The sequence below is a fragment of the Paramacrobiotus metropolitanus genome, unplaced genomic scaffold, assembly GCF_019649055.1.
Source record: "Paramacrobiotus metropolitanus isolate TYO unplaced genomic scaffold, Prichtersi_v1.0 Parri_scaffold0000004, whole genome shotgun sequence".
In the NCBI taxonomy this organism is placed as follows: domain Eukaryota; kingdom Metazoa; phylum Tardigrada; class Eutardigrada; order Parachela; family Macrobiotidae; genus Paramacrobiotus; species Paramacrobiotus metropolitanus.
Genome location: NW_026570224.1, coordinates 1,777,381 through 1,790,164, shown reverse-complemented (window position 1 = coordinate 1,790,164; position 12,784 = coordinate 1,777,381). Strand labels below are relative to the sequence as shown.

Genomic DNA, 12,784 nt, shown 5'->3' with positions numbered 1-12,784 from the left:
TCACAAGAAAATCAGATATCCGCTGGCGGTCCCGTCACGCAGTTGGATAACGTACACTTAGTACCAACAATACTGCGCCGGCTTACAATAAACAAAGCCGTTTGGTACTGGTCAGTGCAGAGCTAATCTTTAAACTGAGATCACCATCCACAGATAAGATAAACCCAATGCGTGGATTTCATTTCCTTGTCCTGGTCTTTTTTACTTGAGTATCGGCTGCAGATGAAAATTTAGAGGCACTTTTTTATTATTTTTCCCATATGGCAATATTTAATGTCTGCCTATCTCTACGTTTTGTCACGTAAGACAGATAATAACGTATCTTTTGTTGAATTTGTCAAAAGTATTTTTTACGTTGGGAAAGCATCTGCCAGACGTAGGTCATACAATCGACCACAATATCATTTCCGGGAAGCTCGTGGGAAGAAGGTAGTGCTTAAATATTATTCCTTTAATAGTGCGGTGTACTGTGATTTTGCTAAAGCTCTCCAGCTTTCCATGGTTTGTTTACTATTTGAAGACAAGTCCAAAATCTTTGGTTATCCGTGGAATATGGCGAAGAGGAGGTCGTGTAGCAGTTATTACAGGCTTCACCAACACCATGGATACTGTCGCCTTTACCGCAGAAGCGATAACGATTAAGACGATTGGATTACGAAATCTTACAAACCTGATTAACGGAACTATGAAATATTCCCCGGCTGCTGTAAAACAGGATTTAAAATTACAGCATTGGATTGGTCTGCTTCTGTTATATCGTTTTTATGAAAAATTTTGTTCAGGAATATATGTATGTTATTGAGGAAACAGGTTGTGTGTTTTTTCTCAAACGATATTGATCGTTTGGATGAACTTTTTATATTTCAAAGGGAAATTCCGTTGTGGCATGTGCCGGTGTACAATTATGGAACTGAAATGAACCTATATTTTTGTTGTGCACATTTTGCTCTTTGATAATGGGACATCAGTTATTTACGGCCTATTTCACTGTCTCTGAGCTGGAACGAGCTATAGGAAAACCGAATTTATTGCGTCATATCGGCCAGCAGAAAATCTAAGCAACTTATAATGATGTTGTTTTCGAATGTAGCGGCGACTAATAATTAATTTTTTGTAAACTGGAGATGAAAATTTTATTTTTTCCACAAACCAAGTTAGCAAATACCGTTTCCGCTAACCATTTTGTATTCATGCAAACAACGAAATAAAGCGCTCACTGTCTAAGTAAAGCAGGTGATTAAGAGCGGTTTTCCATTCAACCAATAGGTAAGAGTGTAATTGAGCAAAACACAACTTGTTTACAGAAAATAATCCAATGTCGTTTAGTGATACTGAGAGTCAAATGCGTCCCAACAAGTTCTTATTTCCAGCACATGCAGACAATAATAAGACCAAGCATTCATGGGATACGTTATAATGCGAAAATATGGAGGGTAATTCCGACATCCGCAGAATGGACCAATCCGTCTTGATGTAAGTTCGGTCCGTATCTACACAAATATTAAACGTTAGGTTCTATTATAAATTTATGTGTTTTTGTTTTCATAATTCGGAATAAACGCAAGATGGTTATAAACAATAAAGCACAGCAACACTTATAATGTTATTTCAATGTTTTTGTAACTTCTCAATTGTTGCAGCCTCCCTTGCGATTGTCTCGACCACTGTTATTCTTCTGATCCGCATTCCCATGTTTTTCTTGCTGTTTTCCGGTTCCAGGTCCACCGCTCTTTGATTTGGTTACCTCTAAAACAAATATGCATAATGCTCTGCTAAATGCGAAAAAGTATACAACACAAATATTATAGAATCGAATGACGACTTTTGTTTGCCATTTATTAGACTGTTATCAATACCTTACCGTTCTTCATATCAATCCAATGCCAGCGGTTAACTGGTCCATCCTACCAATACCATATAAACGGTTTGATATGGTAATCATTTATATGACCAAGTAATCAAACACGTACAGACGGACTAAAATCATATAAATTTACCGCTGTGTTCGTCCACTGGCGTTTCAAGATATTGGTTGTTTTTGATGTCCAATCATAATCAGCCGTTGGCAATGCCGTTGCTTTCCCGAAAAATTTCGACAGAATGGAATCTCCAGCTACCACATCCAGTTGACCGCTTTGATCTACTAAAGTAACCTATGGCGAAAAACCAATGTCTTTACCAACTTGCCTCAATCCTTCTGGCTGAGGTCATTACTTAAACATAACACGTCATAAATAACAAAGGACTTGCCTGCGTTGGCTTGTAATAAGTCTTGGCATTGCCTTCTGGCTCTTTTTGACATCCAGAACAAAACGAGTTTCCGGTATGAGGTTCATCCAACAACTTGCAGTCACAGAACCCACACTGACTTTCGGTTTCAACTGTCCCCAGATCCACTGGTCTAGCACTGCAGGTAGCAATGACGTACGCAGATGGCTGACGGAAGCTCACAGTAACCTTGCCATGCTCAGCCAGCGTTCCCGCTTTCAGTAATCCATCTACAAAAAAGGAAGTGCTCGTGGCTTTAACTTTGAAGTTTCTCGTACAACAATTCACTGATTTATACGTAAAATAAACTATTTTAAAATATTTTATTCATGCTTGTCATTCATACCTTCAAAAATGATGCATTTTTTCTACTGAACGGTTAATTTATAATACTGGCGAGATTCGAAATGGCAAACGGCTTTCAAAATGATGCAACATTATCTGTACCAATACCTTGGTCTTCCAGTTTGATGATTTCCAATCCGTATCCAGGATTCACGCTTGGAATGAAGTAGCAACTTCCGTCCACACTCGATTTTCCTGGTTGAATTGTTCCTTTCTCAAACCGCAAATTATAACTGGTTCCAACGATCAGTTGTTCTCCATACGTGACGAGGAACTGTTCATTAATCCACATGGGCAAGATGCCGGTGGCATCCACAAGAGTGACAGATTGGAACTTTCCAGTATTACCATAGCCTTTTTTCGAACGCACTGCGCTTTTTTCCGCAACAGTTACTGTCAGCGAGAACCTTCAAAAAATCATATTAAAACAGTAACAAAAATTATGATAAAGTATCCTACCGATCGGGTTTTTTTCCAATGGCGTCGGCAATTGTAAATGGCGGCGCTGGACCTTTGAACTTTTTTGGCGATGTCATTTCTGTAATTCTTTGATTTATATTTGAGCGTTTTTGTTCAACTGTAGCTCTTATAACGAAATAGCAACTGAACTTCAAAATTTCGTGTGCTTCACAAAATTATTTTATCTAAGTCGTTGACTGAATTCCATATGCTTCTAACCGTTGAATTTCAGTTAATGCTGATTTTGAAAACGCAAAAGATTCAGGAGTGTAATCCAATAATACAAACGCCGATGCGCTAGGAAAGCGCGATAAAGCGACATAAAACCCACCCTGCGGCCTACACTTGCCGAAATTTAAATCTATTGACCCAGTCAAAATTGTTGCGCCTTGAGATTTATGAATAGTCATAGCGTAAGACAAAATTACCGGAAACTGCGTTCTCCGCATCGCAACCTTATTTAAATCAAAAAAATATGAAGTGACTGGTAGAATAATGGATGGTTCTGTATTTCCGTCAAATAGAATTTTCATTCTACTGGGCATTTTGACTCGAACTGTATCTGGTCTGCAACAGTCAGGATACAAACAGTCATGTATTTCAGGAGTGGTTTCGTCGGTTCCCGTTTCTTCTCGAAACCACAACATTTCGAGCAAAGTACCTCTTGCTCCATTTACCAAACCGCTGTTGACATCAATATTTTGCGTCAACATAACCCTGCAACCCTTTGCAACATGCAGGTGCTCATTTAGTCCACCCGTACTTTTAGCATCTTTTGACGGTTTCAAAGCTTTCTTTACACTCTTTCTTTTAATGTGGTCCAAATCTTCGGTATCCGTTGCTTTTATTTCGAAAACAGGCGTGCTAGCACTCTTTGCTAATTGCACTAGCGAGGTAAAATTAAATTTTTGAGTACATTTGACGCGGTAAAAAAGATGAATAGTGTCCTTAAACCTCTCTTCATATTCTCTTTTCACGTCAACGTACCCATCAGGATTTACTGATGGGTTCAGGCACCTACTCCTTAAAAGTTTATCGAACTCAACTGTTAGCAAGCCCTTTCGCAAGGATTCAAGCCCTTCTCTAAAGCCGTCATCCGATAGCTGCCTCATATTGATTTTAAAGAAAACCGGCGAGAAAAGCTTCCACAAATCTACTAGTTCCCCGCAATTTTCAAAAATAAATTTTGCCTGGACAGGCCGCAGCTGGAATAAATCACCGAAAAGAATTACCGGTAGGTTTCCAAAAAATGAGCCTTTTTTTTGAACGGTATCTTTGACTTCGTTCAACCGCTGACTGACTTGATAAAACAACTTCCTTCCTACCATTGATATCTCATCAACAATTAACATTATCGCACCGTTTAGTTTACCACGCAGATTGTTTAACTTCTGACCAGTCGAAACCCGATACCCTTGAAAGGCACCGTCTTGCACGTCCAATCCGAACAAATCATGTAGCGTTGAACCACCGATATTATGGGCTGCACAGCCGGTGGGCGCAGCAACTAAGCAACCACCATGGTATCGTGCTGTCGATACTATTCCTTTTTCCGCAATGCAAAAATTTCTGACCAATTTTATTATTGATTTTATAAGGTAAGTTTTTCCGCAGCCAGCCGATCCTTGCACAAAGATGCGAAACGGCTCTAAATCGTCACATTTCTCTCCATTTGCAACTTTTCTTCGATGTTGCAACCATCGATGTAGGTATGACTCAACAGTTTCGTACACTGCAAGCTGTTCAGCTGTAAAACAAGTTTTATCAACATTCTCTACGATAAAACTACATCCTGTTTCATTATTTTCTGAATTATTAATACCCGCTGCTATCGCACAACCGTCTTTTCCTTTGTACAAAGTATTCTGAACTCTCATGTTTCGTAAGTATTCTTTACTGCCAGCCAACTCAACTTCGGCTCTAATCATGCTCTTGTAAGTTTCCGGCAACCATTCAGCACTGGATAATACTTCTGGAATTACAGCTTCGAATGCCTTTAAAAATTCATCATCAGTTCCTTTTAAGTTATACAATTCATTGATCTCTGTTGTTGAAAACGGTAACGTCAGCATGCAGATCCCGTATAATTTATCCCGAGAATTTTTACTGCTAAGCGCAAAAGCAACATTTTTCGGGGTTTTCCGCACTCGCATTTGCGTACCATTAGTAGTGAATAAACGCGCACACCGTCTTTTTGTTACACAAGCAAACGGTTCTACATTTTTTTGTTTTTTCCAAAGGGGATTTACAACAAGTTTTTCAACATCGACGCAGTCTGCAGCTTCCATATCGTCACCATCAACATTTTCTTCTATGCAACTTTTTTTGGTGGAATCAACGACAAACCACTGCAAAAAATCGAAGAGGTGCATCTTTTCCAAAAACTTTGAAACTTCCGACGAATGCTGATCTGATAACCGATTTTTATAGTTAATGAGCATTGTTGGTACAAAATCCGAATTTGTGAAATTTCCATGAAAAATTATATTTCTTTTTAATAACTCTGACCGTTGCTCAGCATTTTTTAGGTCAACGTATACAGAAGATGTAGTGGAATAGTATAACGGGCACTTTAAAACGATCATGGCGGCTTCTACTTTTCCGACTTGACGGTTAGACAAAACTGCGTTGGCTGCTTTGAAAAGCATACTCCTGACAGAATTGTATTTCTCTAAGTTGTCCGGATCATCAAAAAGTTTTTTCAATATTTCCCTATCTTTCTGTTCGGGTTTCGCGACATAACTAAAAAGGTACTCCATAGCAGCCCATACGTCACAAACTACCTGAACGTCCATATTACATTTAAATAGCCTTATCCAATCCATATTATATGGGACAATGTCCACGGAGTCTTCAGTTAATCGCTTCAAAGTAACTTCTTTGTCTCCTTTAACTCTATTTTTCCATTCTTTAGAAGTTAGAAAGCGCGTAGTTTCAGATCTTCGGTGGGGATAACCGAATCTACATAACATGCGTTCCTGTTTAAACTTTCGTTCGGGCACGTCTCCTGTCTCGCTATCGTTAGACTCACATTCGGACGGTGAATTTTCAGTAACATTGCATTTACCGTCTGTCCGTTCACCTACGACGTGTTTCTCTGTCTCAGCAACATTACTTTCAGCATCTTTGCGAAACAATTTTCGACCTTTACGGCAAGTGAAAGTGTGAACGTGTTTCTGGCATTTTAAAACAAGTTGTCTGTCTGCCTCGTTTTCAGGTATTTGCGTAGTAAGAAAATTATCTAAAAATTCAATAATTTCCTTTTTTCCAGTTTCCGTTTCGTAATTAAAACCCACATTAAGCCAAACGAGACAGTGCAAATGGGGGTAACCTGCTCTTTGAAATTCGATTTTAGTAAAAACATCTTTAGCATAAATTCCTTCTGGAAACGCCCTAGATGTCTTTGAACGCAAGAATGTAACAAAACTTTCCGCTCTTTTTTGAAACATTTTTGCAGCAACCCCACAATTTTCGTTTATGATTTTCAGTATTTCTTCCTCAGTTGCAAGCTCAGTTCTTCCCAAGTCTTGATGACTTTCAATATCACCGTAAATTTCTGGATGAGCAAAACATAATAACTCCGGGCAATTCCGCAAATTTATGCTCACAAAAGCTGAGGCGGACCTTTGCATCTAAACATGTTTTTCATTTGCCACTTTGCTTTGTTATAATACGCTTCTGTACCTCGCAAAACAGCTCCCACTTTTGGATACAAACATTTAGACAGTTCTACCGTATCCCGTTGGCCATTAGTAAATTGTTGGGCATCCCGTAATACATAATTGACCTCTTTGCACATTAACTCCCTTTGATAAACATTAAGACACCGAAATACGTACGACGGATCCTTCTGAAACCGGTTATCTTTGCTTAACAATCGAATTTCAAAATACTTTCCGTAATCTATGCGACACTCCCGGTCATCTTCCACACCCCCTTTACCAAAAGGAAACAAATTTGGATAGCATTTTTCTTCCAAACCAAAGTTTCCTTTCAAATTAAAGACTGCCGTATTTTGATAAGGCAGTGTCCTTTCCGGACCTGTAGAAAATTCTTCAGGAATTACACCTCCAAAATTAATGAGTGCAAGGCTGTCGTGTACATCAATTTTTACTAAAACATCGGCGCACTGATATTGTTCCAAAACGTCTTCTCGACCCCTCAGTATAATATTTTCATAAAACCTGTTGTTTTCTCTTAAAATTCCAGAGCGGTATACACCGTGTCAAAATCTACAGAATAATGCGAAGTTACAGCGTTTTCGCCTTTTCTTTGATTTACTGCCAACAGACATTCATTAGATGGTCTCGGTAAAAGTGCAGAAGTGCACTCATTAATGTCAGAAACAATATGAAGAAACTGCCCAGCTGCATGCAGTAATCGTTTAGCTCGAAACAAAATCGTGGAAAACGGAAATATCAACCGCACGCACTGTAATTCCATATACCCAAGCTGCAGTTCTGGCACTAATTCACCAGGATCTAAATTATTTAAAGTAAAGCTTCTTGGACAAAACGGTGTAACTTCGTTTGCCTCAAATCTTCCACAATCATGGCATAAAACACAATCAATGGGTAGTTCAGGATGCCCTACTCCATCGTTCCTATCACACCTGTCACTCCTTTCAACTACTGAACAGCAATCGCAACCTACATATGATACGTTAACGGAACCCTTGTATGACTTCCCAAAGATCTCACAAATCCGTATTCCTTTCGGCGAATATTTCGATTTTCTACCTTTCATTTTGAAGTTTTCCGTACCCAACACATGTTTTTCTCTCCTCCGCTTATGTATTCCAACTGCATCTTTTATTCCTTTAACACCCCTTTGTTTGCGTCGATACTCTCTCATATAGACTTTTTGCTTCTCTCTTTTTTTCACTTTTAACAGCTGATGCTTCTCTATGCAAAGCTTTTCCCTTTCATCACCACCGCAAATTTTCGCATTTTCACCATCTATAGTTTTTTCTTCGTAATCTCCGATCGCAGTAACTATTGACGGTGAAACGTGATCAAATTCATCTTTCCCGCCGATTTTTTTACGTTTACGATACTCCCTCATATAATTCCTCCGCTTTTCTCTTTCTTTTGCTTTACAAACATCCTGATTTTCGAACTCGTCTGCACAAAATTCCTGCGCTTCGTTCATGGAACCATCTGTTGATCTACTAGCCGATACCTTGTTACTGCAACGTGTTCGGTATTTCCGATTTTTTGGCTGTTCACCGTGCTCAACTTCAACTGTTTTACCGTTATTATTACCCCTCCTTCGGTACTCTCGCATATAAACTTTCCGCTTTTCTCTTTTTGCGACCTTTAAAGCATCCTCATTTTCGTATTTATCTGCGGGCAATTCCTTCTCTTCGTTCAGAGACATTTTTGATCCGCTAGCCGCTACAGTTTTAATTTCACGTTTTTTTATTTTTTTAACTTTTGACAGTCCACTGCACTCCGTATCTGCTCCATCATCGTTATTTTTACGTTTGCCATGATAGTCTCCCATATACTCACACATATAAGCCATTCTTTTTTTCTTTGCTCTTAAATCGGTCACTGCGTCAACGCTGCACTCTATCGGCTCTTCTTCATTGCTCACGCAAACTTTTGCAAAACTCATTTTACTCGCAAAAAAAGCTGGTACCAATTTTACCTAGTTCCGAGAACACTCCTCGCATCAAGGATTCACTATCTTACCTCACCAGAGATAATCCAGTCCGATATGTGACCTTATAATCCAAAACAGGTATGCCGAGCCTCAACAGTAAAACCCAACTTCACAACTCCCGAGGAAACAAAATTAAACTGACATCTAATGCAACGCTTCCCACGAACTTTTCTCTTTTATACTACCACAACCGCACGAACAAAACCTCCACTGCCAATGTAGATTATAATTGCAAATCTCAGTAGCCGCTGGGCGTCCACTTTATTTACTAACACCAATCACCACTTTCAACTTTTCACAAGACTGCCTTAAAGCCTTTAGCTACGGAAACAGAGGCAGAGGTTGTACGTACGTCGGACATTTTCCTCTCATTCCTTGATCGAGTGGATCTCTGTCCACTTATACGCAGTCACTTGTAGTTTTGGCTATATTATACAGTTACAGGCACATCCCCTTTGCCTGCCTTAGGTTTGCTTACATGTAACTCTATCCGGTTTTTCCCTATCCTGTGTTACAAACTTACAAGTTACAATAGGATTCGACATGGATCCATACCTACAGGTATATATATACATATATATATATATACCCGTGGACGTATGCAGCGCTACGTCCTTCGGAAAATCTTCCGTAAGAAGACTGCTTGCGCATTTACGTTTTATCTGCGCTCTTTGTTAAACAAGCTATTAACTTGTTATCAGTTATGATAAGCAGAGCGACAAATCTCTTAATTTACACTTACTGTACCTTTCAGTTTGACAAAACCGGCATCGTTGGGACGCCGGTACTCATCGAGGCGTGGCGAGTACTTGATTTCTAATCTTTTACTAGCTAATTCTTCTCTCGTTAAGCTGACAACATTCTTCAACAAATTGATGGATTCCCGTGTCCCGGTTATGTCGAAGCTATAATGCCGTTCGGATTTCAAGTTCAAAGAGAAAGCTCGCCGGTTCATTGGATTATCCCAGTTTCGATATCGGGCGGGACGGCGGTCGGATTTTGAGCGACTGCTTCCCTCTTTCTTGCTCCATCGCTCACTGGATGTCGTGGCATCATTACGCTTTAATGGAATATGTCCATTCTCTGGTATGGGTTCATGCCGTGGACTGCGACTGGGACTGGACGCCATTGCAGCGACACACACTGGGTCGAATGCAGCTGTGGATGAGTGATTCTTTTCAACGGTCAGCGGAAATCAAAACTATGCATGCAAAACAACGAAAAGATCCTCCTTTGTAGACGGTGTGGGAACATAAATCCCGATGATTTCCGGTTTTATTTATCACAAAATGTACCGAGCAAATCTAAGCGGTTATTACAGTGTTGAATATAAGAAATGTACAAGTTCATAACACACGGCGTACGTGCGACCTTGTCGAGAAATTGATCGCTGGATTATGAACGCCGGCACATTCATACAAGCCGCAATTGTAGTTTTTTCTGCAATTTGTATGGAGATACCGTGCCCAGGCACAAAGGCACTATTAAAATCATTCTGTATGTAATAGAGGAAAACTGCAATCCTGAATCAGGCTGTACAAGCGGTGCAACCTTCCGCCAGTAACCACAACCAGACATATGTTGGACCATCCAATAACGCAATATCACGATCACATGCGCAGTTCAGGAACAATACCGACAGTACAATATGGGCATGTTTGCTAATACACACTAACACCACGATACCGACGGCACAATTATGTTGGATGAAAATTCCCGCTTTTTGGCAAATACGTCGCCATGTATGGGATACTTGAGAGAAAATGCTCCAGGTGACGAAATGTAGCGGCAATCATTAATGGATGTGGCGGCTAATGTTTAATCCATGCAGCATATATTGCCTCAGTGCGTATACGTTATAAATGCGTAGCATGCAGCAGCAGCGCAGGGCAGCCGTGCAACTAGGAGAAAATCGTCTTGGGCCCTCAAAACGATCACGTCTAAAGGGGGTGGTCCGTCGCGCACTTAGTGCAATTAACCATCAGATGGAAAACTATACTGACAGCTGGGGAGAATTTCCAGGACCCGGGACGGCCGGGAAACCGCGGGAGAGCAGAAAACAGCACGCGCGCCCATTTACATGCTCATGTGAGCGCCGTTGAGCCGCCCCCAACACGGCACTAATATTCCTTACTTACTGACCGCTCGGGCCAAGAAATTCCCAGAACATCTATGTAATATTACGCAACATCTGGGATTTATCCGATAATATTGCATACCATTGTAGCATCAGATGGTCGCAATGTGGTAATAGAGAGGCGTCTTCGTACAATGTTTGCCGCAATCATATGATGGCCTTTCAACATTTAATTTAGTTGCAGCAGAATATACTTGAGGGACATCCCAATCCATGATCGCCTTCATTATGTGGGCTAATATGGGGAGCAGGCGATGCGTGTGTAACCGCGCATTGGTAACAATTACCAGCAATCGAAAGACGAACGGGAAGGGTAGGTTGCGTATTCTAGTCATTTCAAAGATTGTACAACACTTTCAATAAATTTTTTATGTTTATTCTTAATGACCTTTGGTTGTAACTTAACGGTGCATTGAAAATGCGTCATAAATAAAACTCAAAGCACCATAGTTCATTACAAAATTAATTTGGGTTAGAAAACCCGTTTAGCATTCGTTAAATCGATTACAACGATATATTATAAGCTTGTTGTTAGACAATATTTCATATGTAAGCCACTGCATATTTGCATTTAATTCAACTTTTGTGAACATTCAGGTCCTTAAATTGTTTTTACCTCGTTGAATTCTTTACTACGAATACGTTAAAACAAAGTTTATTCCTGAAGAAAAATTACAATTCAGAACTTTAGTCGTAAGTCACAGAAAACGACCACCTGACACTGAAAATTACCATTGGCTTGATTCTAAATTATTACAAGACCGGAGTCTGTACATCCATCTTAACAGCAGTAAGCATAAAAGTACGATGTCTCTCGGAACAGTAGTACTGCACTATCGTCATTTTTTTGCATTTTATACAATTTCAGATTGCATGTTGCCAAAAACCATTTGTTTGCATCACCTGCCGGTTCGTACGAACGTGACAAATTCCTTCTCATAACAGAATTAATTATTTATGGAAAGCTATTCAATATGAATTTACTGCGTACGAATGAAAGTTGCCTAAAACTATTAATTAATGATTACAGATGCTACATTCTGTATCACTAAGCACCTACTGCAATATTTTACGTAAAAACCGGCACCATAAGTTTGCAAATTGCTGACGATATTGACGATTTGCTAATTTCTTTGGGCTAAACTATCCTTAGAGTTTTTGGTTACTGGATATATTTACTACAGGGACATGCGATTAGACAGTGCTCGTATTTATGACGTAGTCATTTGTTCAAGTTAAGCATCATAACGGTGAATGACGTCTGCAAATGCAGTAATTAACAATTTAGGGATACAAATGAATGGTCTGAAAAATGTTACTAACGGAACTTGTGCTAATTGTTTATCATTGTCAACCACTCTGCAGTAGCGATGTCGTCAGAGTTGACTGGATTAGTCTGGATACCATGGCGAGATGTGGAGATACATATGCGTGTTGCCGGAAGCGAATGCATGAAAAGTTTTAATGCTGCTGAACAGCAGGTATCCCGCGGCATAGCTGTATGATCCCTGGAGCCGATGCCAGGGATCATCCATGGAAGCCCCGCATCGCTGCAGTGCATATGTTTGTATGTACCACACACGCGTTCCTGATCCACTTCTGTTCCCGCGTTCAAATATAATGAGAGCCGCTAAACAGGTAACGGCATGCGAAGCAAAAGCGTTTGTATACTATATAGCATAACTACATAATATTATACATACCGTTTTACACTGTTGTAATTCTTGTATGTACTAAAGCTGCACATTATAGTTGCAGTATATTTTGGGCTCGAAAAATACATGCAGAAATAATAACTGACCTGCCAACAAAACTTATGTAGCAATAAGGTAGAAATGGAAGTTCCGTAACTCGAAAGAACATTATACTATGTTCGACATATTACGGTAATGTTAACAGTGGGATAAG

At 39.8% G+C, this 12,784-nt stretch overlaps 1 protein-coding gene across 1 annotated transcript; it reads right to left on the bottom strand.

Annotated features, from left to right (window-relative positions):
• Nucleotides 1-1,627: 1,627 nt before the first annotated feature.
• LOC129580743 (uncharacterized) lies at nucleotides 1,628-10,598 on the bottom strand. Its single transcript, XM_055471402.1, has 7 exons — nucleotides 9,487-10,598; nucleotides 3,073-3,151; nucleotides 2,722-3,020; nucleotides 2,251-2,498; nucleotides 1,998-2,153; nucleotides 1,862-1,904; nucleotides 1,628-1,746 (listed from the first exon to the last, which is right to left on the bottom strand). Exons 1-7 carry the CDS (start codon nucleotides 9,866-9,868, stop codon nucleotides 1,628-1,630), a joined length of 1,326 nt encoding a protein of 441 aa, XP_055327377.1. The 5' UTR covers nucleotides 9,869-10,598.
• Nucleotides 10,599-12,784: the final 2,186 nt, after the last annotated feature.